Raw genomic sequence first — 26,592 nt, 5'->3', positions numbered from 1 at the left:
CTCTGAAGATGGAGTGGCGGTGCCGCAGCCATGCGACCGCGTTCGCAACCTCGATGAACTCGTCCAAAGTCCAGCGCTTGGCACACGCGTAGACGCGGCGCACGGCAGCCTGACCACCATCGCGCCAACGGTACCGCTGCACAACGCGCTCGTTCCACTTAGCCCCGATGAAACATCTCTGCCTGTCCTTGAGGCATGCCGCGTCACCCGCGTCGTATTTATTCTTAATGCATCCGTTGGCCAAATCCAACGCTTCTGTCCATGGCTTCTCTGTCAACGGGCGTTTGGAGTCTTCGAGGATTTCGTGAACAGCTAAGAGATATGAGCTGCTCCTCTTGGTGTTCGCCGTGTAATCCTTGGCCATTTGCAAAAGCCGTTCGGCATTGCCATTCTTCCATTCGTTGTAGGCATCGCACCATTCCTCTATGGTATGCGAAGCCTTCTTAGATGAAGCTTTAGCATCACCCGGATCGGTCATCTTTGCTACGGACTTTCAATCGGTAGGGAAGCAGTGAGAGTCGGCAGATACAAAGACGGCGCCGAAAGATGCAGCGCTGTTCGGGAGGGAACATAGAGTAGGGAAGACGGAGGCCACGCTTCGGGGCAGGTTTACCCTACAATTAATACACCTTGGAAAGAGAGCGCGCAGCTTGATTGGAGAAATTCCCGTGGATGTTGCTGGCACATAGGTCAAGCCGAGACGCGCAGTGAGTGAGTTCGGCGAATGCCGTCCGGTAGATGCCGTTCATCGCTCGCAGACTTGGACTTGGCCCCCCTTCGCTCAGAAGGCGTTTTCATTGGCCCACAACGTAGACCGCTTGGCTACGCTCCATGTACTATTGCGCCATCGCGAAACATCGCAGACGGCGAAATCCGTCGTTTCGAGGACGGAGAGTGATGGATACAAAGATGGCTTGCGACGACGGCTCACGGTGCCGTGTAGCGGTAAAGGAGGGGCCACCGTGCACAGTTCTACATGTGAAGTCCTGTTCCGTGTCGGGCTGAACGGGATTGCAAACATGCCGCAGAGCATGCGACTCGAACTCAAAACATGCTTTTATCGGGCGAGGCACCGCGAATGCCTAGCGCGACTTCCTTCACACCCCTTTCGCGAACGTCGTTACGCGGTCCACCGTGCGTCGTTGCATACTAGCGGCTTCGTTGCCCAGCGCACGAACTATCGAATGACACGATGCCCAGCGCATGAACTATCTAATGAAACGATACCCAGAAATCGTGAGATGCCGGCTGGAAGCGTATCTTGTGCGGTATCTAGTGGGTAACGCTGTCACCGCCAGAGATGTCCACGTGTCGTCATCCTGCAGCACCACTACGGCTGTCCTCCTCCACACGGCTCACGGCAAAAGAAAAGCCAGGAACCATCGTACTGTGGCAATGCGGTCGCACGCAGTGGCCGACTGTGGCCGTCGCCAACATTCAACAGGCTCGCCTGCGTTTGAGCGGGCGCGCGTCCGCGTTGCCTGTCCATTCTCGGACGGCCGGACAGCCTGGATGTTCGAAGCGGATCCCGTTCGGCCCGCTCACGTGGGGCAGGATGTCCGTGAAAGGGTCGTGGAGCCCTTGCTGGTCGACGAACCATTGCATGGTCTGTGGGAGTCCGGACATGGCGTGCTCGCCGGCACGTCCCAGACCGAGTTTCAGGTTGAAGGGAATGGTGAGGTCGTCGACGGTAAAGGCGACGCGTTGGACGTGCCGCTTGCACACGAAGCACTCTCGCAAGCGCAAGTCGTCGTCGACAGACTCGGCGTTCTTGAAGATGGGTATCTTTCCCGAGTGCACGCTGCGGACGAGCTCGAGTACGCGTGCGGGTTCACCCCGGATTCGGATCGTCCCCGTGCAGTCGTACGACCCGCCGTCGTTACGCGCGGGCGGTCCGTCGAGCTCGAAGAAGAAGGACGAGGCGACGAGAGCGATCTTGATGTCCCGCAGCTTGCCTTGCGGGACGCAGCGCTCGGTCTGCTGTGTGAGGAAATCCATGCTGGAGGCGTCGTCGAGGCTCGGGAGCGTGTCAGAGAGCATCAGATTCCACCGGAAATAGCGTGATTTCTCCGTGGGGTCCAGCATTTTCAGGACCTTTTGGTGCACAGTCTCCGGATCGACGGTCGCCATCAGAGTCTTCGTCCCCCAGCGATATATTCGGCTTACGACCCTCTTACTCGACGGCCCCCGTGACGTCGGATACGAGGGCGCGTCCGTGCGCAGCAGCCCGCCGGTGCCGAGCGAGAGGATGAGGTCGCGCCGTGGACGGCATGGCCAAATGTGCCCGGTGCTTTCCTCTACTGCAATGTCCGTGGGATTGGGGTTGCGCATCGCACCGTCCTGATGACTGCCCATGGAATCGTTCTGCTGGTCGTCCGATAGACGGATCTCGACCGTGCGGAAAAACCTGTGCAGCGTAAGTCAGGAGTCATTCCCGGTCGATAAGGGGAGCGAAGGGGACGAACCACGGGGCCGCGGACGTCGCTTTTGCACTGTGCCTTGGGTCAGCATTCTCGTCCCGCAACGTTGTCGGGACTTCTGGGGCATACGCACACCTCCCACAGATACGGCTCGTCCTCTGGGGCGCTCCGCGGGAACCTCGTGTACGTCGCGGCCGCCTGCTCCGCCCCAGGCTCAAGGTCGCCGTCCATGCGTTCGAGCGGCGGGTTGTAGTTCGCGAAGACGACGGTGGAGACGTCGTCCACGGTAGTGGTGGTGACCAGAAACTTCCAACGCGACGGAGCACCGTCGACGACGCGGTCGAAGAGCCGCGTCTGCTCCCCGACGCATCTCTTCAGCAGCATGGCGACGACTTCATCACTGTACACGCCTTTTCCGAACCAGGCCTCGACGAAACGATAGCCTCGCGCACACATCGGCTGCCTCGGCGCCGGTCGACTCCGCTGGGGAGCGGTGAAGACGCAGTCGGCGAAGCCGCAGAACTGCTCGATGCACCGCGCGTTGTCCCAGTGCATGCGGAACATTTCGAGCACGATGAGTGCACCTGCTTGCGTTAGTGAGGAGGTCCGCTGGAGGTAGCGGGGGAACGTACCCGCACTCGTCCCGACGGCAACGTCGAAGTAGTCTTGAATGGAACCTCCGCGGCCGATTTCCGCCTGCAGCAACTTCAAAAACTGTAGAGGCACGATACCCCGAGCGCCGCCGCCATCTATGCTTAAGATGCGGATGCCGGCGGTCGGCGGCTTCAGGACGACCTTCAATTGGGCTGGAGTTCTGCACAGCGCACATACCTCGACTCGGTAGGAGTACTCCATCCCGGACTCAGCGTGCCCGAGGCGTTGCACGCACACGTCGCAGATAGCATGGCCGCAGTGCAACACGTGCTGTGGTCGCCCGAAGATGCAGAACAGGCACGACGAGTTGCATTTCGCCTTTTCCCAGCGCATTTCGAGCCGGAAGAGATCGAGATTGCGGATATGCAAGTCCTTTGCCCAGTTTCCCCTCGTGGCCTCAGCGTCCACCCACTCGCAGACCTGCGCACGGATCTTGCTGAGGCACGATGCGACGAGTGCTGACTTCTGCATTCCCCGCGGATGACGCGAGAGCGGGACGTCCGCCGTCTCCAGGGCGTGTTGGATGGCGCTGGCGTAGATCGTCGAGAACGTGTCGGCAGGGCAGAACACTGATCGGCTGTCAGCATTCTCCCCACTCGACCGACGGGGCCAAGGTCTACTCACCGTGCGCTGAGGGGGGGTACGCATCATAGACAACGGACGACGCGACGACGCGAATCATCGTCTCGAAGGGGAGTTTGCGGTCGCGCGCCACGCGCAGAAAGGCACGAAGCTGACTTGCGGCAAGGGGGTGCAATGGTCGTGGCGATCGGGAGGTGGCGATAAAGTCGAACGGCGAGGGATCCCGAACCGTTCGCGCGACGTGCACCACCGCCTGGGAGAAGAACCAAGAGAGGTGTGTGGCGGAGAACAGTGTTCTTGCAGCAGACCTCCTTTCACGCGCCCTGTCCAGCGTTCGCCGGACCTCGCGAGCGAGTGCCGCTACGCGGAGGGCTTCGGCACGCCTGGGCCATAGTCTGACGCACCCTATCGCCGAGAAGTGGCGACGGTACCGGAGCGCGCGCATGCGCGAGTTGAACTCTCGCACCTCCCGAAGCTGTACGTCCCGCTCGTCGGTGTCCCGCGCCGAGGTGACCACGATTACGCTCGGTCGCGCATGCCAGGGCAGAGATGTGGGAATCAGGGAGGGAGCGGCTCCCGGGCTTCCGGAAGCCAGCTCGAACAATTGCTCCAGGTAAGTGGCGGCTCCCGCAAGGCCCCCGAGATCGTCCGCGAAAACACAGACGACATCGACAAAGGGGAAGAGGAGGCGGGTGAGGATAAGTTTGCCTGCGGTGTCGGAGGGCAGTGGCGAGTGCGTCCCGCTGCGTGTCGCTAGCTTCCGCTCTGCGGTAGGACAGCCAGCACCGGGTGAACAGTCGACGAAGAACAAAGGATGGTCGCTTCCTGCACTTTCACGGTCGAGTCCCGCACTTTCACGGTCGATTCCCGCACTCACACGGTCGAGGTGCAGGTCTGCGAACGCGTGCGTGCAGTTGGTCCACACATCTGGGTTTTGCGGGAACAGCACACTGTACGCGAGTCGCTTCTCGGTATTGCCGACGCATGCCACGATTTGGGGGCGCTGCAGCGTGGGTCGGCTGAGGGACTTCACCAACCCATCCAGACGGTGGACATCGACGATCCGTAGGCCATCGTCGGCGGTTGCCACTTCGACCCACGCGGCGCGCTCGTCTGCGTCCTGTCGCATGGTCAGCAACACGCGCAGATCGGTCACGATGGTCGGTGCGTCGGATCATAGCGTGGCTGCGACAGATATACCACTGACCTGTCCTCTGAAGGGGGTCTCAGGCCCCGCGGTCTGGTTTCACCTAGCGGGTCGGGGGTCTCACAGATCGCTTTCAGCGGATGATGGGGAAGACTTCGACCAGAAGATGAGCTCTACCGCTTCTGCATAGCCTTGCTCTCACGGGTACGGCAGCTCGAACTCCGGCCCGGCGGGGGACCCCAGCGTTAGGGTCGTGGCTCGTCGACGGCACGTCGAGCGATCATGCCCCGTCCGGAGGGCGGCATCGACATTGCTTTGGACCATCGGGGTTGCGGCAGCGGCCGGTGAAGGAGACATTGTGCGACGTGCGAGAGACGCTGTTGCGACACAGTGGGAAACCGTGTCGTCGGCGCGAATACTGACCGTAGGTCAAAGGGTACACTGAGTACAGAAGGCGATGGCTCGCGTGTTGGCTCTAAAGGTCCCTGCTCGTCTGGCCGCTCTTCCCCTTCTCTGCCATCAGCTCCAGATGTTTGTCAATGATCTCGCACACAGTGAAGCGGCATCTCGTCATCTTGTTGAACTGGACTCGTCAGTCGGCTCGTGAAGGACGGATCGCTACACTCACTAGCGTGTTGGTAAGTTCCCAATATACTCCGTCAGCTATCTTCTGGCATTCCTCCAACGCCACCGTCTTCCCCTGGGTCCATGGTCTTGGTCTCGGGAGCCTCCGTCCGCAGGCACACGCGCCCTCCTCCGAAGGCGACGCAGTCTCCCCTCCATCGACCACCTCCCCGTCCTCGTCCGCCGACGGCGCCTCTTGGAAGCTTGCTTGGTGCGGGGCAGGGTGCTGTCGCAGTGGCGAGGAGAAGGAGCGGATGCCGTGACCGTCGGTCCCATCGATGGCAGTGTTCGCGAACGCCGACGGATTGTACACCGACACAGCAGGCCCGCCACCGCTCGGTCCGGGGGCACCCATCTCCCATGATCTGGCCTGGTTCATCTGACTGTCGCCCGAAGGGAAGGGCCCGTAGTGCTGCGACACTCCGAGCGCGGCTGGGTCGATGTATGAAGAATCGACAGGCTGTGCATGAGGCGATGAGTCGGCCGACATCCACATCGTCGAGCCATTGTGGTAACCGGCATACGTGTCGGCCATCCCATTGGGCTGTCCGATCGCGGGGCCTGTGACCCCGAAGGGAGTCTGCTGTCATGTGGGTCAGCAGGCTGGTGAGCCAGGCGGACGCTGGGAACGAACTCTTGTAGTCTGTGCCCGACTCTGCATTGTTTCCCTCCAAAGACGTCCGTCGTTACGAGATGGAACAAGTATCGCTCGACACTGGGAGTCGATCGGACGACGGGTCCAGCTGCATTTCCAGAGACCGCCATATATACGGACGTCCGGCTCTGCGGCGATGCCATCTCAACGCGAGGAGACGATCAGGGCTCGAACGCCACGTCTATCTGGTTGTGATTGGTGTCGAACACTCACAACTGCAACTTGGAGTGGGTCCGACTAGTGGTGAATTGGCTCCGCAGGCTGCGACGCTATTTCGCCAGAGTGGGGGAGGGTCGATGGGATCCGATCCCGTATGGTGATACTCACGTGCGAGGCGCGTCCCCAACAGTGAAGATGTCCCACAGCGCGAGCACCAAGCGAAGAGTCCGTCGCGCACCAAGTTGCATTGAGGAGGATCGCCGAGGTGCGATTCTGTGTGCTACCACTACGTCGGGTCGCCGTGACCAGGGGAGTGCGTGGTCTCGGTCCAGCCGCTTCTCGCTGACATTGAACACGGGGCAAAGAGCCGGGTGGTCTTCCCATGGGCCTCATCGTCAAACTTGCCGCAGGATTCGACCTGTTGCCGACACAAGATTGTGTGAAATGTACCCAGGGTCGACTGATGTCTCTGCTCAAGGTTATCAGAGAGCTGAGGCAGCAGTTGTCTGACCGTTGTCGAGATCCTTCGCGGGGATCGTTGCGACATCATCCAATGACGTTCGTGCGCCGATTGCCGTTCAAGTAAAGCGCTCGAAATGGTGAAAGAAAGTGCGAGGTGGTACTGGCGTACGATCAATCGCACGGTCGCTCACCCTGCACGCACGCGGTCTAGGGTGTAGTTCGCAGCGGCAGAGCAGACGTGCCAACAGCAACCGGCAGGAGCTTCGATTAGAGCACCGCGCATCGAGCGCTAGCGCGGCGCTTGTCATGCGGCGCTGCTCTCCATCACGCAATGCCACATGGGAGCGCGCCAAACGCACATGGGGTCGCGCTCATGTGACCCTGCGTGAGGAGCCGCGTTCGTTGTGCTCAACCGTTCTACTAGTCATGATCCTGGACGACCCGCCAGCACTAGCACTACAAGTACACCAGGGTATTCGCGCATATGCACTAGTGAAAAGCCACGTTCCTCAAGAGTCGCGATGTCCAATGCGACGACAATGCCGGCTGTGCCGCGCTGAGACGGGGCGTCGCGGATGTTCAGCACGGAGAGCGTTAGCGTCGTTCTACCTGAAATTTGCCGATGCCGCCAAGCGACACCACTCCCTTCCGTGATCGCGCCACAGACGTCAACGCAAAGGGTTCCAGAGCGAAAGTGGTTCGGTTTTAACACAGTGATATGTTACGCTAGGTCTCAGACGCTTCGATAAATACCACCAGCTCGCGATCGGGACGCACTGCGTCCACTCGTGCTGTGACTCTCACGCTCTCCCCCGCCATTGCTCACGCCTCCTGGGTTCACGCACGCTCACTAGTCCCATGGCCCGGTGGGCCGCTCAGATTCGGCTACTGGTGGTAATCACCAGCATCGAACAGCTTATTGCGGAGCTTACGGAGGTTCGCTTGCAGGCTGTCGATGTCGCGATCGAGCGAGTCCATATACTCGATCACACCCGGACATGAAGATGGCGTCGCGCTGTCGTTCTCATGGCATGGGCTGCCACGTGGCGAGCGCATAGCACCAAGGAGGAATGGCTCGCATGATGGCGGAGGTGTCGTGCATTCTGTCGAGGTTCTTAATCGCTTGTGGGGATATGGTGTGGGTGCCCGGCGCGAAGGTCGGCCTCTTGAGTCTGTCTCAACGGTCGGATCGTCGTGTGCCTCGTGCTTTCCTACATAGCGTTAGCAAATTTCTCGATAGGCGTTCCCGTAGCCTACTTTTGAGGTCCCGGTCCACATCGAACGCTAAGGATTCGATGATCGAGGCTCTAGTCTGTGCCCCAATGGTCTGTGTTGCACTGCTGCGGGGGGATGACGTGCGTACGCTCATTTTCCAGTGTCGTTAGTGCTACTTCATCCCAGAGCGTGGAAAAGCCTGGTTTTGCAATCTGGGAATGTGGCGGTGTTTAAACCGTGACCGTACATTCAGGCTCAAAGGTTCGAAGCGAAAAGTGATACCCCTTTGCGCGACAGTGTCACACGGCTGGTCTACCTCGATGACGACCAGAGGGGTCCTTGGGCGAGCAGAGGCGCCGTCCTTCCGTGGGGGCAGGGAATGGAATGTCAGACAGGGGTTTCACGCCAAGATTAGCGACCACGTGATTTCTCTGCCGTGCGGGCCAAGGCGTCCGACGGTGAAAACACGTGCTTGGGGTTCCCAACCATGGAACTCCAGAAACGAAGGAAATGCATCCACCGACACTTGGAATGCATCCCGTTTGCTGGCTTCAGCCGAGCTAGTGTGTCTGTTCGTTCGCGTGCCGGTGCGCGTGTTCCTGTGTTCTCGACGACTATTCGGTTCACATACGGTGGAGCACCCACGCGCGACACGCAGGGTATGCAGGACTCTATGGCCGACGGTGCTTTGATACAACACATTGGCTTGGGCTTCGGTCTTCGCCTAGACGCTGAAACCAGCGTAGCGAGTGATTCACGAGATCTTGATTACGTTCGCATGCTGCTTGCACAGCCACTGGCGTTGGGCCCTGACTGTCAACGGGCGGCAGTGAAGCATAGCGCGTTGAGCAAGATCTTTCGAAAGGTGGTCAATCCAGCGCATGATCGATACAACCTTTATCTATGCACTGTGTTCTAGAACGACACGGTGACAATCCAGCGTGACGTTTCACGGTCTCACTCACTCAGACCTCCATCCGTTGCCGTCAAACGTTCGACGCATCGCAGCGGTATGCTTTCTCGCCGACGTTCCGCCAACCGCCAACCGCATCCCTTTTAGCAACGTTGACTGCGAGCATCGCCGGTCGACTAGACTTGGCCTGATGGGCCTTTTTCCGCTTGCGGGCCGCGGATCGTGTGCGGTGAACTTGATGCCGTGTTCACCGTCGAGGTATCAGGGTGCTGCATACGAGCAAGTCGTCGCTGTCGATACCGCCACAGCAGCAAAGAGAGGATCACTAGCAGTACGCCGGCCCCTAGGCCAAGGATAACTTGCGTGACTCTGCGATCGACCCGGGTGAAAGGTGCTTCGTTCGGGGTGCAAACGATGCCGCGTGCGGTGTATGGGCATGGCTGATCGAATGTTGTGTTCGTGGGCCCCGATGCCTTCGACATAGTGAACAGGCCGTGGTGGCGACACGACAGCTGTGGTGGCGGAGAGGAATGGAGACGAAAATGTCCTTGTACGGGGCAAAGATGACTTGGACCGAGTCGGGCGAGGTAGCGCGACTGGGAGTCGTTTAGACCAAGATTCTCACTGGCAAGCGAGGTCTGTGATGACTTTTGGCAGCCAACTTGATCGGGACCGGCATCTTGTCGAAGGAGTCCACGTCCATACGACTGGATCGCATGTGTGGAGTGAGTCGGACAACCCGAACGCCGAGCGTTCTGGTGCCTGCCGCTGCCTCCACCCTTGACGTGTGCGCAGACCCCTTCTGGGTCCTGTCGGCGCGAAACTTTCACAACATGTGGCGCGCATAACCCCGTACCATCGTGAGCGGACTTCACGAGTATAGCCTCCGGATGCATCCAGAGTCGTTGGACTCCGACGAGATTACGGAAGAGCCGCCTTCGTCCAAAGGCTTGAAGGGATGCCGGTTGACTCGCCTCGGCCTTACCGATGAAGCCGAGAGCCGTCTTCTCTGTGCTCGTAGCGCTAGAGATCTGCGTGACCATCATATCGCTCCTCGTCCTCGCACTGGTGGGATGGAGGGTGTCTTCCCATGATGCGACGGCCTTGGACGGGCTGACGATCGTCGTGTCGAGCGTGTCGGTCGCAGTGGGAATCTCTCGGACGACCATACTGTTCAGGTGCTGCCTTCGCCGGACATACAATACGACAGCGCAGAGAGAGTTCTACATAGGCGGGTGCTATATGACCGCGCTGTGGGCACTGGTGCACGTCGCGTTCCTTGTCTGTCGACCAACGGAAGCTCACCTCGCCCTGGTACAGTATCCCTTATCTCCCACACCCACTGGACCTGACAGTAGCAGGCGAACCTCGCGTCGTACGGGTCGATGGGTGGCGGGATAGTAGTATCCGAAGTCGCGAGGAGATTGTGGGGAGGGCGGACCACGGGTCATGGACCCGAAAGCTGAGGCAGACCCGGGCTGCGCGCTCGGTGGTGTGGCAACAGCTCACCGAGACAGCGATGTGCCCGTCGAGAGAAGTGCTCCCAGCGAAGCGAGCGAACACCAACCTGTTGCTGAGAGTCGGAGAGTGAGTGACGCTATTCGATACCGCGTGCGGTCGAACGACACTGGCCGGATCGATTCAGCTCGGCCACGACGAACACTGGGCGTAGCCCACGACGCCACTCGTTCTCGGTCGCAACGACGACTCTTCGACGGAAGTTCCTTCAGGGGTCGGGAGCTTGCCCAACCGTTTCACTCGCCCGAGGCGCGGAGTCCTTTATCACAACCAGGGATACCTCCAACAGGAGTAAGTGGCGACAGAGCAGCACTATCGAACCTAACCGGCGCATATCTGTTGAGAATGGCAGAGGCAGGCGACGATGACGTGGCGTCCTTGCTGCCGCCGGATGTGGTGCCGTTCATGGCCACAGCGGACTTCCACGGAACGGACGAGCTGGTGGACTTGGCCGCCGCACGCATCTGCCGCGACATCGTCCGGGAAGGCAGCCGCCTCACGCCTCGAGTCCTTCAAACGATCCAATCACTGACGCCACCACTGCGCTTCAGAGTTCTCGACCAGGCAGACTCCACCTGCTTCGCAGCACTCCGGAGAGTCATCGCACCCTACAACCATCAGTATCGAGACCAACTCCGACGACTCCTACCCAACAGCCACTTCCTACGCGGGCTGGACGTACATCAGGCGCCGAGGGCGTACGAGGTGGTGTGCACGGCTCGGGAGAACATCGCTGCGCTTGTCGCAGACACACGTGACGCCTTCGACACCGGGGCTCGCCTGGACAAGGTCGAAGTGTCCCCTGACTACCGCACTGTCCTGACCCTCGCACGGGTCACATGCGTGTTGACCGTCTGGGGACTCGAGTGTCGCCCGCTCAAGAGGGTAGCGCTCCACGACTCGGTGCGAGACGCCACGTACGTCCCATCGGGGCTCATCTTCACCGTCAGCTGTGACGGGGTTGTCCGCGGCCGGCTGGCGGCCGGATCCCTTGTTCTGACGATCGCATGCGATCCGGCATACGCCATCTCCGCGTCGGACACGTTCATACTCACGCACAGTATGGATGGTGACAATCCGGGGACGTTGCAGCTGTGGAAGTGGACCTTGCGGTCACAACAGGCCGACAGGATGTGGTCGGGACTGGGGACGACTGCGCGCGTCGCATCGAACGGCGTGCGCATGGTCTGCTGCGAGCGGGGGCGAGTATGGCTGCGTTCTTGCACTCTGCCCGAGCGGCATCGCATCGACCTTTGGAACGCCGAAGACGAAGGCCGAGTGCTCGGGGACGTGATCGACCTCGCCATATCGCCAGACGGCTCGACTGTCATTGCCATCTACCTGCAGAGGGCGACGATCTGGTCCGTACAGAGCCCCACCAGGCCGCAGAGCTTCGACGCCCCAGAAGCAAGTGGCGAGACGTTCGATCACGTTGCCTTCTGTCCGAGACAAGGGTTCGTCGCTCTCGTGAGCTGGGCCGGCTCGATCATCCTGCTGAGCGCCACGGATGGAGAATTCGTGTCCCGCCGTCGGCTGAATGCTCCGTCCGGTATCTGCCACGCCGCGTGGTCGCCCGACGGGCGGTATTTGGTTGTCGCTTCGAACCGTGGGGCCCGATTCATAGACCCTTGGCTTCCGTCCGAGGAGCCAGCGTTCCGCCCGGCGCCCACACGCGTCGCTACGGACGCGCCTTCCTGACGAGGGAGGTGGAGAAGAAATTTCCACCCAAGAACGGTGTGTTTGCGCTTTTGCCGTGCGCCATCGAAAAGGCTATTACGGTTCTATGTGCGATCGGTGGCTTTTTATACCATTGAGCGATACGATGTTGAACGTCATACGACCGATGTGGAAGACGTGAAAGCTGGCGGAGCTTCACCCCTGTGTAATGGCGAACGCGCGATTTCGGCGTCACGGATAGAGTAAGGACAGTCAAGTGTAGCTGTGGAGATGTGGTGACGACAGGTAGTCTGTGGAGCTGCGGTATACGAGAGGTACTGTGCTATCTGGCCTTGCATGGCTCGGCATTCGTAGGCGTTTCGGTAGGCTGAGCTATAGACGTGAGACACCCACCACGAGGCCAGCATCGAAGTGTCAGCTGTATCTCTCAGTCACGCGCCGAACCATCCTCAGAAATACCGTTGGAAGAACAACCTCCCTGACAGGCGAGGCTGGGCCTCGCCAGCACGCTTAGCTATGTTGAAAGCTGGAAGCACGGACTCCAGTGATGCAGCTCGGAGCAGTCCCAGAAGACCGCTGGAGACATTTCATCGTCCGCGAATCAGAGAAAGTGTTGCAGCAGACGTCGTCAACAAGTAAAAGCCATCGCATGTCTGCTATCTATCAAAAAGTGCAAGCCGATGCCAGGCTGGCCCAGGACACATGGTATGTGAGAAGACGCTGTCGTTTAATCCTATAGTATCGCGGCAGGGTCCGACGTTCCGTCTCCCACGTCGCTGAGCAGATGTTTTCCGCCGGTGTGAGTGGCGTCGCCGGAGTTCCTCTCAGTTGCATTCGGATAGGCATAGTTCGTGGATGGTGTGATCTCGTGTGTCCAGGACCTTGGTCATGGACCTGATGATTTGAGCACATATCTTGTGCATGTCGGTGAGGTCGCTTCGTGTTCGTTCTCTGTCGTCCAGGAGCAGATCAATGCGATGCTTCAGTCGGCAGTTTTCCGCTTTCAGGCCGTCACATTGGTCTCGCAGCGGATGCATCCTGCGTTCGACCTCGTCGATACAGGGTGCAGCGACCGTCGGCTCGCACAAGTCACGACGCTGGGCCTGGAGGTCCCGATTGAGGGCTTGCGCGATTGACAGTTGCCGACGGAGATCCGAGATCACACCATTCGCTCCTGTGGCGGCGTCCTTCTCCAGGAAGGCTGCCGTTCCGTCATCCTCTCGCCTGAGACCATCGAGGGTGCCAGGCTCTTCGTGCAGCGCCAGACCGCTCTCGATCGAGGGGTCCGAGTCGACAGCTGTACCGAACACATCAGACAGTAGTCCGTCGATGGCCGGAACATTCCAGTCTATCGCGTCCGTATCCGCCGTACGGTCTTGCGGCCGGGCCCGGCGTGGCGGTGTGCACATGCTTGGGCGCTGATAGTGACGCCGCCCCCGTGTATCCGAACAGAATCGTCGTGTCCCTTGTGGACTTCCAGGGTCGAGAGCACCGCAAAAGATCGAAATGCAGTCCCCCACTCTCGCGATCGCGTGCAACGGTACGACACCGGCGTCCCAGGGCGAAACGAAGTCTGCCTTCTAAATGTAGAGTCCGGGGCGACGGGTGTGCCGCGAGTGGACACAACATTCGGAGCGAGGGGGTGTTATGTGCTCCACCCACCCTCACCTCAAGCAATCCTCAAACGCAGTCCGCAGCCCCCAAAAAATATCCGACCGATGACAATGTTATATACAGACCAGATGGTCCTCCATCAGGGTCGACGCCGCAATACAAGTTTGATTGTCTTTTCGACGCAGAGCATGGACGCTCCGACCACCCTAGAGCCTGTCTCGGAGTGGGTGAACAATGTTTCCTGTGAGGAGATGCTGTGGCCCTTCGACACAGGCTACCCGAACGACATGCAGCCTCTTCTCGGCGATATGACAGGATTCGACTGGAACACGAACTGGAATCCAGTGCCGGTAGCGGAGCGAACACAGTATGACGGGGCCCAATTGTTCCCTGATCTTGGCAACTGGCAGGGCGAGTCCGGGGACGGGTTGATGGATGCGGCGAGGTAAGAATCTCTCCACTGCTGGACGCACGCATATGTTGACTTCCGCAGCGCTGCAAATCCTGTGCAACACTTGGCGACGATTATCGAGAGGTATTATGTTCCACACAGTAATAATGGCATGGACGGTGTCACTGACGGCGCCCCAGGCTGGAAGGGCAGGTTGCGTCTTTTGCGCAAGATGTGGCACGTCTCGAGAGCAAACTAGCAAAAGTGGAACGTCTCGAAGAGAATATTGCACGTCTCGAGAGAGAACTAGCAGAAGCGGCGGTCATGATCACGGATACGAGGCTGCACCAGCAAGGATGTTCTCCGTTGATGAAAAATTCTGGATTCACGATACAGCCAGTTTCGACTAGAAGACGTCGACGGCACAAAAAGCAGCCGACGCAGGGCCCGTAGTGTGTGGTGTGCAGTCGACTTGGGACGTGTGGTACCACCAGCGGAAGAGTGACGGAGACGGACTGCACGAACCGTCGAAGATGTATTTCTAGTGTAGCATCACCAACCATGGCTCTAGAGACACAATACTATACCGTCGGTGCAACCCGTGTAGCTGGCCCGACTGATAGGCCCGACATGTGACTCGAGTGACTGCATGCCCGGCTGGTCGCGTGTGTAGTGTCACATGAATGAAGTCCAATTGCAACCTGGAAGCACGCAGCAGGACACGACCTCCCCTCGTGAGGTAATGCTATGGAAATCTCGTTAGAGCGCTAGCCTACATGCTATTCGTAAACCGTTCCAAGCGAAATGTTCTGGCGTTGACCCAATTGCATAGTATAGAGAACGACTGCAGTGTGCCTACCATATCGTGCTGTACTACGTTTCCCCCTTCCGCGTGAGACTATACGTAGTACCAGTATTCGGCCGCGTACTTGTAAGATAGTACTTTCTTCCCACCGCCGCAACCATTCGGATCTGGTGCCCCGCCTGCTGTGTCGATCCTGTACACCTCTGAGAACACCTGACTGTGCGGCGAGCCGTCGCTAGGTAGGAACAACCAGTCGACTGCACCAAACCCGGTCTGTCCGCCGTAGGCGTCTGCGGGTGCTTCGGCTGCTCCGGTCTTCTGAGCCGAGAGGAAACCGCGCCCTGGGACGCTGAAAAATGGTGTCCCTTGACCATCGACGATCCCAAACCAGTGATGCCCGAGATGATCGAAGAATCGATAGTTGGCCTTGAGCTGACAATTGTTGACATCCAGGTTCTGCGATGCTTGGCATTTCAAGCGCTCATACGCTCGGAGGTAGCTTGCCGTAAGACCTGGCGGCGTCTGCCCGCACTGCAGCTTGTACTGGGTAATGTCGAAGACGGAGGCGATGGCCCCGACCGCCTGCGGCGAAGCCGTCGTAGTAGCGCAGGTGTAGTTTTGGACGCCGATGCCAAGACCGACATGCTGCAGCGTGGCATTGCTGTTCGACGGTAGAGTCTGCCGGGGTTGTTGTTTCTGCAATTGTGCCAGAGTAAGACCCTGACCGTGACATGTCGCTGGTGCGCAGTAGCATGGCGAGGCAAGTGACAGAGCGCCGAGGAGGATGGCAAACGGTGGCAAAAGCATGTTGAGTAGCAATAAAGGAGAAAGGGTGCGATTCCATCCGCAGTGGACGTACAGGACTATATACCCACTTGCCTCTCACCTCTCCGGCACCCACTGGGACGCTTGCAGATCTGCAGGCTAACTCGGCTTTCTTGGCCGACCCGCAGCTGAGCCCGCTCAGTAGGAAAGACCGTCTTCGTTAGATGGCTAGATCGTGTAGAGTGTAGAAGTCCTTCTGAATGTCCACGTGAGTCTCCTGTGATCGAAGCTTGTTCGGAGACCCTTCGCCGCGTTTTTGAACACTATCTAGGACAAGAGTTGTAGGCACTTTGCTGTCGCGTAAAGGACGTAGACACTTCGTTCTGCTCATAGTATCGTCCATATTATCGTCCTGTCTGTGTATTTTCGTCCTAAATTAGCGCGAAAACTAGCTTCTAATGCGTTGACTGTTAGCTATGCACGTGGCGGACAATTCGCAAATGCCGACTCCCTTAGAAGCGCTATATAACATAAGCCATCGCGCATGAATGTCCGGCTGCTTTACTATCCACCGTCGAAAATGCCTAATGAAATCGTTGCTATGCTTGTTACGACTTTTCTGCTCTTTCCGACCACGGATGCGGTGCTACATGGTAATGTATACACCCATAAGGATACTTGGCCATCCCCTGCGATCGGCTCCCCGTTACGCCCACAACGACCTAGTCTTGAGCTGCAGGAGATGCTGGCAGAGATCGATCCAGAGCGGATCGAACACACTGTCACGACGCTAGTCGGTTTCCGTACCCGACACACTCTTTCGACGCAGGAGTCATCGACTGAAGGCATCGGCGCGGCTCGGGACTGGATATACCATACCATGAAGGCCAACGCTGGGACATCCGACGGGACCGTCGATGTATATCTGAACAGCTACATCCAAGAAGCCGCGGAATTCTATCCATTTTCTGTAAATGTCAGCAACGTGGTCACTCAAGTCAACGGTACCGTGGACCCTTCGCGAGCCTACGTCGTCACCGCGCATTACGACAGTCGCAGACTGGACCTTATGGATTTCACTGGTGACGCCCCTGGAGCCGACGACGATGCTACCGGTGTAGCGGTCGTTATGGAGCTAGCTCGGGTAATGACAAAACGAAAACCGAAAGCGACTGTCGTCTTCGCCGCTACCGCAGGTGAGGAGCAGGGGTATCAAGGTGCGTCCGGCTCGGCTCACCTAGCTCGCACCCTGAGGCATGCTGGTTACGATGTTCAAGGGAATTGGAACAACGACATCGTTGGGACCGGCAAGAACACGCCCTTCTCAGCCGTGAACGACTTCATCGTCCGTGTTTTCGGCGCGAGTATCTACTACCCTAACACTAGCTCAGCGCAACTCCGAGAACAATATAGTGTTTTCGGCGACTGGAACGATTCCCCGGCCCACAACCTTGGTCGCTTCATCCGAGAGATTGCGGCAGGCGCCGCACGCGCGCTCCGCATGAGGGTAGAGCTTGTTTACCGTCCCGACAGGATGGGCAGGGGCGGTGATCATTATAGCTTTCTGGCGGAAGGGTTTCCAGCGGTGAGGTTTACGGAAAGTGTGGAAGACTTTGCACATCAGCACCAGGTACGTCGACTGGTATTACCCCCATCGTTTGTCATGCTGAACATTCGACAAGGACCCTCGGGTAGAGAATGGGGTTCAGTTCGGCGACCTGTTGGAGTTCGTCGATTTCGAATATACGACTCGCGTGGCTCGCACGAATCTTGCGAGTATGTGGTCAGCTGCAAACGCCCCTTCGACCCCCCGAAATGTTGGTATCAGCATGTCTGTTGGTGCCTTGGCGTCGAATCGCTCAGCGCGAGTAGAGGATTTGTCAAACAAAAGCCAGTTCTGTTGGGCAACGGGCCACGATAGCCTAGCAGTAGGGTATGAGCTCGTATGGCGGCCCTCTGGCTCCCTGGATTGGACGCATTATCTGAACGTCGGGCACAGAGGGACGGTGACAGTAGACCTACCCAAGGATGACTTGCAATTTGGCGTGAGAGCGGTTGGTAAGAACAACATGAAGAGTCCAGCGGTACTCCCAGTACCAATCGATAGCTGTTGAAGGAATGGACAGGCGAGCCCTACGACAAGTCAACATCTGACTCGACAAGACGGTAGCACTTGCTCTGCAACCCTCCCTAGCTTCCTGTAGAAGAATGAAGGGGCAACGACCTCGTTCTGCCCTCCCCTTCGACATGTCCGCTCCTACGGTATATCATCTGACCCATCCAATTTGTGACTACGATCAGCAGTATGGTCGAGATGGAGAGTCAAATACCAGCTTCCAGGAGGTCGCGGATGAACCTCGAATACCATGTATTGACGACGCCGAACATGGAAATTCCAAACACCAGTATAGTAATGTTGCCCATCCGAAGTGGAAACATTGATAACACGCGGCGGTCCATAACCCTGAGCGCCGATGGGATTGCGAAAAAGAGTGTCGAATGTTCGGAGGTGACTGACGACCGCGGGCACTCCTACAGCGAAAACATCTCCGAGACGAAGTGGCAGGCTTCGACGAATCATGAGGAGGGAATGAGCACATTCTACAACTCTGGGTACACAAATGCTACTGTAGCGTGAGATGCACCTCAGCCGGTCGTCTTCGTCACGTGATCGGCGCGACGCTTGGTGTCATTAAAATCACGTGGCTGATGGCCCGTACCTCGGCGACGCCTGTCCTCGCTCCTAGATTGCAGGATCTTGGTGCTTTGTGGCGGCCTTTTTCGTCTTGCGCTTCGGCTTTGGAGGACGCGATGGATCACGTCTCTCATCGCCAGAAGAGCAGGTCCCGACCCAGAGATACTCTGCTGGCGGCAAATCTGTGTGTAGCTCCGAAGGCTTCGCTGTCTGCCTGCACCCAAACCGACGCCCCCTCATCGGCCGCCCTCTCAGCCATGACCCAGACCGTGACCGTGATGTGCTCGTTGACCGCATTCGTACTCCGGTAACTGGAGGGTCTGCCAATCCTGTGCGACCACTCACGCACGTTCGATCCCACGATCTGGACGGTCCTCTTGTGCGTGATTCTGTCTCTCATCCACGCCTCCTGCGGGGGCAAGTCCCTGATCGGGTCCGAGAGTGTGTCCCTCTCCTAGGCCGTGAGTGCATTCGGGCACGCATAACAGAGGATGTCCAAGTCAGTCGCCGAGAGCAAGTTCATGATCGTGGTCCTCATCGGGGCAGAGGCGCTCCAGCACGTACATGAGCGGGTTCGACATCTCCTCAACGATCTCGTCCAGCGTGCCACACGTTCGGACGATAGATCCAGGAGGCAACACAAGGGCACGGAATCCAAACGCGAGCCATTCACATTCAGCTGGAGAACGATCTGTGTCGGTCGTATTGCAGCATCGTGTGTGTCACAAGCCACGGCTTGTCTGATGCAAAATCAGCTCCAGCACTGCCACGAGTGTTCGGAACATGAGCAGTTTGGGTATCTGTGAGCGGTAACGCATGACGGGCCCCGGGCGTCCTCCTCTATTTCCCCCCCTTTCCGGCATCCCTCGTTGTATAGCGCGCTGCGGGCCTGTCGCGGTCGCCAGGAGTTGTGCTACGGGTACCGGGGCCTTCCTGTCATCTCCCTCTGTCCCCGTCATATCACTTCCACCGCTCCAGTCCGTCGACATAACCCGCTCTTCCGTACACCCTCCCTAGTCACGTCCGCGGCACCGCCCAGCCTGTTCGCCCACATTTCCCATTCACTCTCTTCCTCCTCCACTGCCGTCCCCCTCCCGGCCGCTCGCGCGTCCATCCAGTCCCCAATCCGCCGCACTTGGAATCGTAGGAGCAACGCTCCCGCGTCGCGTGCGATTCTCCTAAACTTGCCACCGCCCTCCCCTCATTCCGCACACACCTCCGTCGGCCTCCAACACTCCGTCCACTTCCGCTTCCCCTACAAACGCGATCGCCGACAGCCCACGCCACTTTTTGCACATCACCCGTCGGTCCTCGTCGCTGTACGGCACCTTCCCCGATCCACATGACTCTCATCGCAGCGACCAGTACAGGGATCGTGCTCAGTGATCATCGGGAAGCTGACCAAGACGCATGCCAGGAGGGATTCCAAGACCGCTTCGAACTCGTGCATGCAGCTGGAGTGGGTTTTTTTGGCATCGTCTTCTATGCCCTCGTCAAATCCGATTTTGCCTTCGAGCAGTCTCGACTGACAGATGATCCGTCCAGATATGAAGGTGCAGGGGGCCTCGGGAAGATCCAGGCTGTCAAGATTTGTAATCCGATGTGCCCGTCCGGCGTCAAAGCCAGCGCTAGCTATCTTGTCAAGGAGATCACGGCCATGCGGACAGTCTGGTCGAGGATGGAAAAGTCCGTTCACCTCAATTTTGTCAAACTACACGATTACAGCATATCGAACGCGCCATGGTACAGTATGGAGCCGGTGATGTCCGGGCTGACACTCGAAAAGCTCTACGTTACCACTCAAGCATGGCAATCGACTGTTCCCGAGGAACTGGCTTTCCATATCGTCGATCAGCTCACCAAAGCATGCCTTTTTCTGTATGAGAAGTGTAACATTGTTCGTGCAGACACTAATCGCGAGAACTTCATGCTTCGCTATCCCGGGAGACAAACTCCACTGCTGCCGGACGTGGTCCTGATTGATTGGTCGTTATGGGAAGAGGCTGACGCAGGGCGTATCGCCAAAGACACAAGGAAAATGTACGAAGCAGTGTTCCCAGTGCTTTTCGAAGGAGGGTGGACATGCGGAGCAAGTCATAGCCAGCTCGGCTGCGCAATCGACAATGCTACACATAGCAAAGCATGGCTGGATCTGTACAACACTATGAGCGCGAAGGCATCTTCTATTCAGCGTCTTGGAGAGGGCGTTGCTATCGCAGCAAAAGAGTCCAGACAGAGAGTCGAAGCGGACAGTCAGGTGGCAAATGTGGTCAGGGTCTTGATGGTCACTGCAGGAGACCGTTTCACTGAGACAAGTCTGCGACGGGCTCTGATGACGGGTTGAGAGTGCAAGCTCGTTGCTGTACTCGAACGTGATCAGATCCGGTCATAGCCCGTGTGTTTCGACAGTCTTACCCTGCGTGTCTCGAATCACACGAGGCGGTGCCAGAGCGATGGTTCCTACCCCCGCAACTCTCTGCGTAATATGCTGTCCCGTCCGTTCCTTCGCGTGCACTTCCGTACGCAGAACATCACGCGGTTGGATTGCACCCTCCCTCCACTTCCCTCCCTCGACGCACCATTCTTTTCCGCAGACCGTTGATGCCCTCAAAATGCAAGAACATCACCCTCCACAAGACACCCAAACGGCGGCATACGCACTTCCAACATGGCCAGCGCAAGAGCCCGGTAGAATGCGACACTCGCCACAAGCACAAAGATGTGAAATAGCTGGTGGCTGGCACCGATGAAGTCGAACCGGTATGGGCACAGTCGTTCGGGAAACTGAAGGAATCAGCGCGGTGGGAAGGAGTCGCGCTGCGTGACTTACTCTGCTGGTATAAAAGGCAGCTCCGACCACATTGAAAGCAGCAGTGAGCGTTGTCCATCCAAAGGCCATCCGTTGGTTCTGTGCCTCGTATCCGTATATATATATGCCATGCAGAACGAATGCAATTCCGAAAAGTCCGAGCACGGTGTACGTGAACACGCGGTACGCTCGGAACGGCGATGTGACGAATCGTGGGTGCAGCGTCAAAAGGGCGCAGACCGCTGCACCAATAGAAACCTGAGTGCGGCATGAGCTCGACTCGTCCACGCCAAGGGATCCCACTCACGAGAGTCTTGTACGACAAGCGCAGGGCAGGCGCGCATGGGAAAGCGAAATGGATCGAAGCGACACTCGCGCTCCATACCAGAAGTACTATCCCAGCGAGATCTACTCTGTTGCCCAGGGCGGCTGCGCTCGGGCTCAGGTTCCAAATCACGTGGCAACTTGCACGCTCTCAGTGACCACGTCCACAATATCTGCTCGGGTTGTTACCGACCTGGCGGAGCAAACAAAACACACCGACACACTCGCACAGTAGAGGACGAGCACTGCGGTATCTGCCACGTTCGCTTCGGCTGCGTGAGGGAGGACTGTTACGCAGAAGTGAAGGGGAAGAAGCAGGAAGAGCAGCGATCCCAGGAGGTGGGAGTAGATGTTGACTTTCGTTTGCGTCGTCAGTGGAGGCCTCGTCGGACGGCAGGGGGATGCACTAGCCTGTCTCGTTATGCCACGAAAGCACGCTCTCCATCGAGCGCCGCAGTGAATTTGAGGTCGGTCTTCTGCGGTGAGAAAGAGATGGACGGAGAGGATAAATGGGGGCACGAACCGGTAGCCTGACAAGAGAAACTCATTGTCCCTGCGATATCACCGTCAGTGGAAGTCTTGCCGCCACTGACGAACGAATGCTTTGCACCTTTGCCATTTCGCTGAACGGCGTCGAAGTCAGCGTGAGACCGGCGAAACAGCATAGCGAGCGTACGGATTTCATCGTATCTCAGGAGTGCTGGATCGTCCGGCGATCTGCATTCCCATGGTTCCCGTGGTGTGGGCTGGCTCCGACCAGCAGAGGTCGCACCCTTCGATCGACGAGTCACTCCATTATACATTGCGCCTTTGCAACGTGGGTCAAGATGTGGGTGGTATCGGCGTCCAATTCTTACCTCTCCTTGTCGACCAGCTGGGCGATAGTGGTCTCCATCAGATAACGCGGTGATCGCTCACCCATTCCGCATCGGAGTCGTGTCAAGGAGGGGAAAGCGAAGCTGATCTCGACCCCGAGTGCATCGCACGAGCCTTGACGTCTGCGGTGAGCGTCTCTCGCAACCGCAGTCCCCCGCGCGCGGAGGGATAGGGGGTCCAGACCGCCCCAAGCTTGCATAATGCTCGCAATGGCGGCTGTGGGTCTGCAGAAGTGACATCGATCACCAGGGCTGACTCTCCCATGCGATCGTTGACACGCTGTCGTGCCCGCTCCTCGAATCTGAACAGAACTCCCCAAACTAACTTTTGACCGATCTGCGATGGCCTGCGGATCCAAGTCCACCCTTGATCCACACGGATGCCACATCAGATCGTACGTCGGTGCCCACATCCCATCGTCCGCTACGTGTCAGGTCAATGGCGAGCATGTCGGAATGTGCTTCAACGCCCATCGCGTCCATCTCCAGCGGCGGGGGGCCCATGGGAAGTAGGCGAGGTCTCACGATCCCCATGGTGACGGAGCAAACTGGCCACTTTAGTGAACCAAGAGCGCGCGAAGGAGGTCTCCCCGAACAAAGCGGTTGCGGTCCAATGATATTGCACCTGAAGTTCGATCGTACCATCGGCTGCTTGTCTAACAGGGCAAGGGACGTGTTCTGCGATGTCGTGTACTCTTTCTGGACGAAGCACAGACCTCGATACGAACCGGCGCCTGCCGGATTCAGTGTGTTCTATGCCGGAGATGACAGCAGCACCAAGCAGAACGCAGGATCTGGCAGCCGCGCGGACGAACCCGTTCGACTTGTTGACGGGCGTGATCCCGACTGCCGAAGACGGAATGATATGCTTCTTATGGCCGTCTTCGAGGACATGGTCCACGACGGCTGCACCGAACATGCACGAAAGATTGACCTCATCCACCACGAGCGTCAGGAGCGTCACGAGCACCACGACACGCCACGACCGGGGAGAGGGACTTGTCTTGGACCGCGGGAATGTGGAATCACGGCATTACGGCTGGATTTCTACTGCATGATCGAGTGTCCGTGCAGGATGGACGGAAAACGCTTTCTCAGACGGGTCTACTCGTTTCTGACGGAGCACAGGCCTCAGGGCGGCTTCACGGGAGACGGCGTCCACGTAAAGTACACGGTGGACGATGCGGGTGACGTGGACACGGCAGGACGCTGTAGCCAGTTCTTGAACATCGTTTATCCCGAAGCCGCCGACGAGAATTCTAAGAGTCGCGATCGAGAGGTACTCACCAGAGCGTACCAGACACTTGTAGAGCGGGGTTACGGCTGGAAGAGACAAGAAGTTCGCCTCGTTCCCAAGTACCGCAGCAGGGACACGATCGCACGGGACTTGCGGTCGCCGACGACGACGACGATCGACGGCGGGGAGCGCGAAGGCACGGGCGGAGACGGGGAGCACTAAAAGGGGTTCTTCAGTGCGGACGACCGCAACGGCAGGTCATGTAGCAGACCGCACCACAACAAAGCTCTGTCCTGGCCCTTGTCAGACACAGCAAGCATTCATAGACCGGGGTCTTTCGTCTCGCGCGTCTACAGATCCGAAGTGGTGCTGTCGCGCCGATCCTGTCCCTGACGCATCCGTGAGCATGACCACCCCCAATTCTACACCATATGCTGCCATAGGAAATGGAGGACACCTTCTCGTCGGCCGTGGGTTCTTCATGGCGCCGAGCTGTGATGCATCTCGCGTGCTGGGTATGGGACAGCATCGCAGGGGTATGCATGATCGGTATCTGCGCAAGCGAGCCGTTTGATGTGAGCGCTTCGTTTACAAGAAATCTCTGCCGTGCGGGACCGTCGAAGTTGAGGCGTGAGCCAAAGCCGTGACGGTGGTCGGACTCACTCCGGCAACGAATGTCGGTCCGAGCGCGTTGAGTTCGTAGGCATTAGCGAAAATGGGCGCGTCGCCTCAGATCGCTTTCAACAGACCTGCACGCAAGCGCGTTCGCTTGCGATCGTAGTTGCAGCGGCGAACCTCTCGACGCGGTAGGGTATCTCTTCCGGAACACTCGATGTCAGCACGCCGCTGTCAATTTCTCAATGGCCCAGCCGCACGCAGCTTGCTGGAACTTGCTGTATGCGATCGCCTGACTGGCCATGCGCTGGCCGGGAAGAGACAGGCTATGCGGTTCACGGAGAAGAGCTCGCACGGCTGCTTTCTTCTGCTCGTACTCCATCACCCTCTTTTGGAGCAACGCCAATGGTTTTGTCCATTCTCTCTTCTGCCGGCTGACGATCTCTCGCGCCATAGATGTGGTGCCCTGCGCGGGGGAGGTATTGAACAAAGGCTTGACCTCCGCGCTGGGTGCAAGGGTCTCAGCAAGGAGCGCGCGCCAGACTTCGGGCACGATGCGCGACGGCAGCGGCTCGCCACACATGGTATAAGCTGCGAAGACGATGGCATATATTCCGCAATCATCGCTGTTGTCCTGTTTGAGCTGGCTGCGGCCTGCCGATCTTCTCCAGCCTCGTCCTGGAAGCGAGGGAGCGAGAGCAACGACCCGATCGAACGTGCCGTCGATGTAACTTTCGCGGTGTAGAGGGTCATATAGGCACACCTCTCCGGTGGCCGTGAAAGTGATACCCACGGTCCAGTGGGAGCTGTGCCAATTCACAAAAACAACGATGTCCTGATGAGAAGATTCCAAGCGTCGCCGTGGCGACCCACCTCCGGTGACCACGACGGGCTCCGGAACGTGCCAGACCTTGCCACTCGGATTGAACAGTGCGGCTCCGTGCAGCACGGCTGTCGTGGTCAGCCACTGTCCATCGGCGAGCGACCGTACGGCACTCTGTTTGCCGGGATCTTCCGTTGCTTCCGTCCATGGCGGATCCGGACGACTTGTCAAGTCGATGCACGCCGAATCCTCGAACGAAGGCAGTCCGCTTCCGTGACTCGAGCTGGCCGTCACTGCGGGTGTTCTGTATTGGGTCGCGCCCCGATCCGGCGTTGTCTCTCGCCATCGCGTACGCGTATTCGGGATCAGCTGCTTGCGTACACCTGTAGCACCCTTCGACGGTATGACAATCGAAGAGGTGTCAGGCTGGTGAACGTCCGTGCTAACGAGAACATCCGGACTGCTCCACGAAGAACCATCGTCGCCGTCCGGGTTCACGCTCGATGGTGACGAGGAGCCACGTTCTGTGCCGATCTCCGTGGTGTACCTCGAGCCATCGCTCGAATCGTCTGCTTGCCGCGGCACACCTCGGGACGCCGACGTTCGACGGCGTGCGCACATGCATTGCGGCTCCTTCCTATTTCTGCCCTCGCTACCGCTGTCGTCTCCGGCGGTGCGTACCGGTCGCTTCCTCTTTTTGCTGCGACACTCAGAAGACTTCCTCCGGGACTCGTCCACGCTCTCGTGCTCGAACATCTGGGGCGAATCGAGGGCTGACTGGCGCTCACCAGGGCACTTATCTCTCCCCGCTGATCGAGCAGCGATGATCGAGGCATGGTCCTTCCATACTGCACTAGCGTTGAGCTCCGCGAGTGCTTGGCGCGCATCATGTGCTTGCAGCCTGGGGCTTTTCGTGACACCCTGCTTTCCCTTCGGGGCACTCTGTCGCTTGTCGCACTCTCTGTCCACCAGCCGTTTGGCGATACGGAAGGCCACAAGACGCCGAGGGTCTCCATCGGCCTCGCACTCGCGGCCGTCGTCGCGGTCTTCTCCGAGCCCACCCGCCAGGATCTTTCGGTAAACATCTCGGAAGCTCGTCACGAACGAACGGGACTTCAACGGCTCCGCACCCAAGATAGCGGAGATCTCTAGACGTGACAGGCGAGTTTCGGCGCAGAAGCTCTTGACAAGCGCCAGGCATCTTCCTCTTTCGCTCGCCCCCGACGCAGGACAATCCTCCGACAGCTGCAGCGCGTTGCTTCGGGGTTTCGTCTCACAGCGTGATCGAGCGTCTGCTGCGACTTGCGGACGAGACATGATGTGGTCCCCGGTGGATCTTGCACTCCTTTCACCCGAACCTCAAGGAGCTGGAATAGGTAGAGCTGCGGGAGGAGAGGCTCGCTGGGTTGCCCGGAAGCAGATACGACGAAGCAAAAGACAACTGCTCGCTGTGGGGAGATGTCCGGACTGCGTCCAGGCGGCCATTGTCGCAATGCTCTCAACCTGTGGTGAGAGGACGATGGCGGCTGCAAAGGGGCGACTGGGCGCACACATGGCCGCGTCCTGCACGCACGCACGATCGTATCGCACGTTCTCTTTGGAGCAGTAGCCAG

At 58.5% G+C, this 26,592-nt stretch overlaps 11 protein-coding genes across 11 annotated transcripts; 5 read left to right on the top strand and 6 right to left on the bottom strand.

Annotated features, from left to right (window-relative positions):
- Positions 1 to 1,437: 1,437 nt before the first annotated feature.
- LTR77_011005 (uncharacterized protein) lies at positions 1,438 to 4,785 on the bottom strand (the record flags this gene model as incomplete). Its single annotated transcript, XM_064808220.1, has 5 exons — positions 1,438 to 2,407; positions 2,466 to 2,492; positions 2,554 to 3,004; positions 3,053 to 3,643; positions 3,699 to 4,785. The coding sequence occupies 5 exons, from the start codon at positions 4,783 to 4,785 to the stop codon at positions 1,438 to 1,440; spliced, it is 3,126 nt and encodes a 1,041-aa protein (XP_064653640.1).
- Positions 4,786 to 5,278: 493 nt separating this feature from the next.
- On the bottom strand, positions 5,279 to 5,962 carry LTR77_011004 (uncharacterized protein; the record flags this gene model as incomplete). The annotated part of the gene is made up of 2 exons (XM_064808219.1): positions 5,279 to 5,386; positions 5,432 to 5,962. 2 exons carry the CDS (start codon positions 5,960 to 5,962, stop codon positions 5,279 to 5,281), a joined length of 639 nt encoding a protein of 212 aa, XP_064653639.1.
- A 1,626-nt stretch (positions 5,963 to 7,588) lies between these two features.
- LTR77_011003 (uncharacterized protein) lies at positions 7,589 to 8,072 on the bottom strand (the record flags this gene model as incomplete). Its single annotated transcript, XM_064808218.1, has 2 exons — positions 7,589 to 7,914; positions 7,961 to 8,072. The coding sequence occupies 2 exons, from the start codon at positions 8,070 to 8,072 to the stop codon at positions 7,589 to 7,591; spliced, it is 438 nt and encodes a 145-aa protein (XP_064653638.1).
- Positions 8,073 to 10,280: 2,208 nt separating this feature from the next.
- Positions 10,281 to 12,163, top strand: LTR77_011002 (uncharacterized protein; the record flags this gene model as incomplete). Its single annotated transcript, XM_064808217.1, has 2 exons — positions 10,281 to 11,803; positions 11,974 to 12,163. The coding sequence occupies 2 exons, from the start codon at positions 10,281 to 10,283 to the stop codon at positions 12,161 to 12,163; spliced, it is 1,713 nt and encodes a 570-aa protein (XP_064653637.1).
- A 687-nt stretch (positions 12,164 to 12,850) lies between these two features.
- Positions 12,851 to 13,435, bottom strand: LTR77_011001 (uncharacterized protein; the record flags this gene model as incomplete). The annotated part of the gene is made up of 1 exon (XM_064808216.1): positions 12,851 to 13,435. One exon carries the CDS (start codon positions 13,433 to 13,435, stop codon positions 12,851 to 12,853), a length of 585 nt encoding a protein of 194 aa, XP_064653636.1.
- A 393-nt stretch (positions 13,436 to 13,828) lies between these two features.
- Positions 13,829 to 14,484, top strand: LTR77_011000 (uncharacterized protein; the record flags this gene model as incomplete). The annotated part of the gene is made up of 3 exons (XM_064808215.1): positions 13,829 to 14,085; positions 14,134 to 14,175; positions 14,232 to 14,484. 3 exons carry the CDS (start codon positions 13,829 to 13,831, stop codon positions 14,482 to 14,484), a joined length of 552 nt encoding a protein of 183 aa, XP_064653635.1.
- Positions 14,485 to 14,929: 445 nt separating this feature from the next.
- On the bottom strand, positions 14,930 to 15,643 carry LTR77_010999 (uncharacterized protein; the record flags this gene model as incomplete). The annotated part of the gene is made up of 1 exon (XM_064808214.1): positions 14,930 to 15,643. One exon carries the CDS (start codon positions 15,641 to 15,643, stop codon positions 14,930 to 14,932), a length of 714 nt encoding a protein of 237 aa, XP_064653634.1.
- Positions 15,644 to 16,181: 538 nt separating this feature from the next.
- On the top strand, positions 16,182 to 17,715 carry LTR77_010998 (uncharacterized protein; the record flags this gene model as incomplete). Its single annotated transcript, XM_064808213.1, has 2 exons — positions 16,182 to 17,231; positions 17,284 to 17,715. The coding sequence occupies 2 exons, from the start codon at positions 16,182 to 16,184 to the stop codon at positions 17,713 to 17,715; spliced, it is 1,482 nt and encodes a 493-aa protein (XP_064653633.1).
- A 1,923-nt stretch (positions 17,716 to 19,638) lies between these two features.
- On the top strand, positions 19,639 to 20,640 carry LTR77_010997 (uncharacterized protein; the record flags this gene model as incomplete). Its single annotated transcript, XM_064808212.1, has 1 exon — positions 19,639 to 20,640. The coding sequence occupies one exon, from the start codon at positions 19,639 to 19,641 to the stop codon at positions 20,638 to 20,640; it is 1,002 nt and encodes a 333-aa protein (XP_064653632.1).
- Positions 20,641 to 22,752: 2,112 nt separating this feature from the next.
- On the top strand, positions 22,753 to 23,763 carry LTR77_010996 (uncharacterized protein; the record flags this gene model as incomplete). The annotated part of the gene is made up of 1 exon (XM_064808211.1): positions 22,753 to 23,763. One exon carries the CDS (start codon positions 22,753 to 22,755, stop codon positions 23,761 to 23,763), a length of 1,011 nt encoding a protein of 336 aa, XP_064653631.1.
- A 613-nt stretch (positions 23,764 to 24,376) lies between these two features.
- On the bottom strand, positions 24,377 to 26,296 carry LTR77_010995 (uncharacterized protein; the record flags this gene model as incomplete). Its single annotated transcript, XM_064808210.1, has 1 exon — positions 24,377 to 26,296. One exon carries the CDS (start codon positions 26,294 to 26,296, stop codon positions 24,377 to 24,379), a length of 1,920 nt encoding a protein of 639 aa, XP_064653630.1.
- Positions 26,297 to 26,592: the final 296 nt, after the last annotated feature.

Source organism: Saxophila tyrrhenica (assembly GCF_035928015.1).
Source record: "Saxophila tyrrhenica strain CCFEE 5935 chromosome Unknown scaffold_29, whole genome shotgun sequence".
NCBI lineage: Eukaryota > Fungi > Ascomycota > Dothideomycetes > Mycosphaerellales > Extremaceae > Saxophila > Saxophila tyrrhenica.
This window is presented reverse-complemented; position numbering and strand designations above follow the sequence as displayed.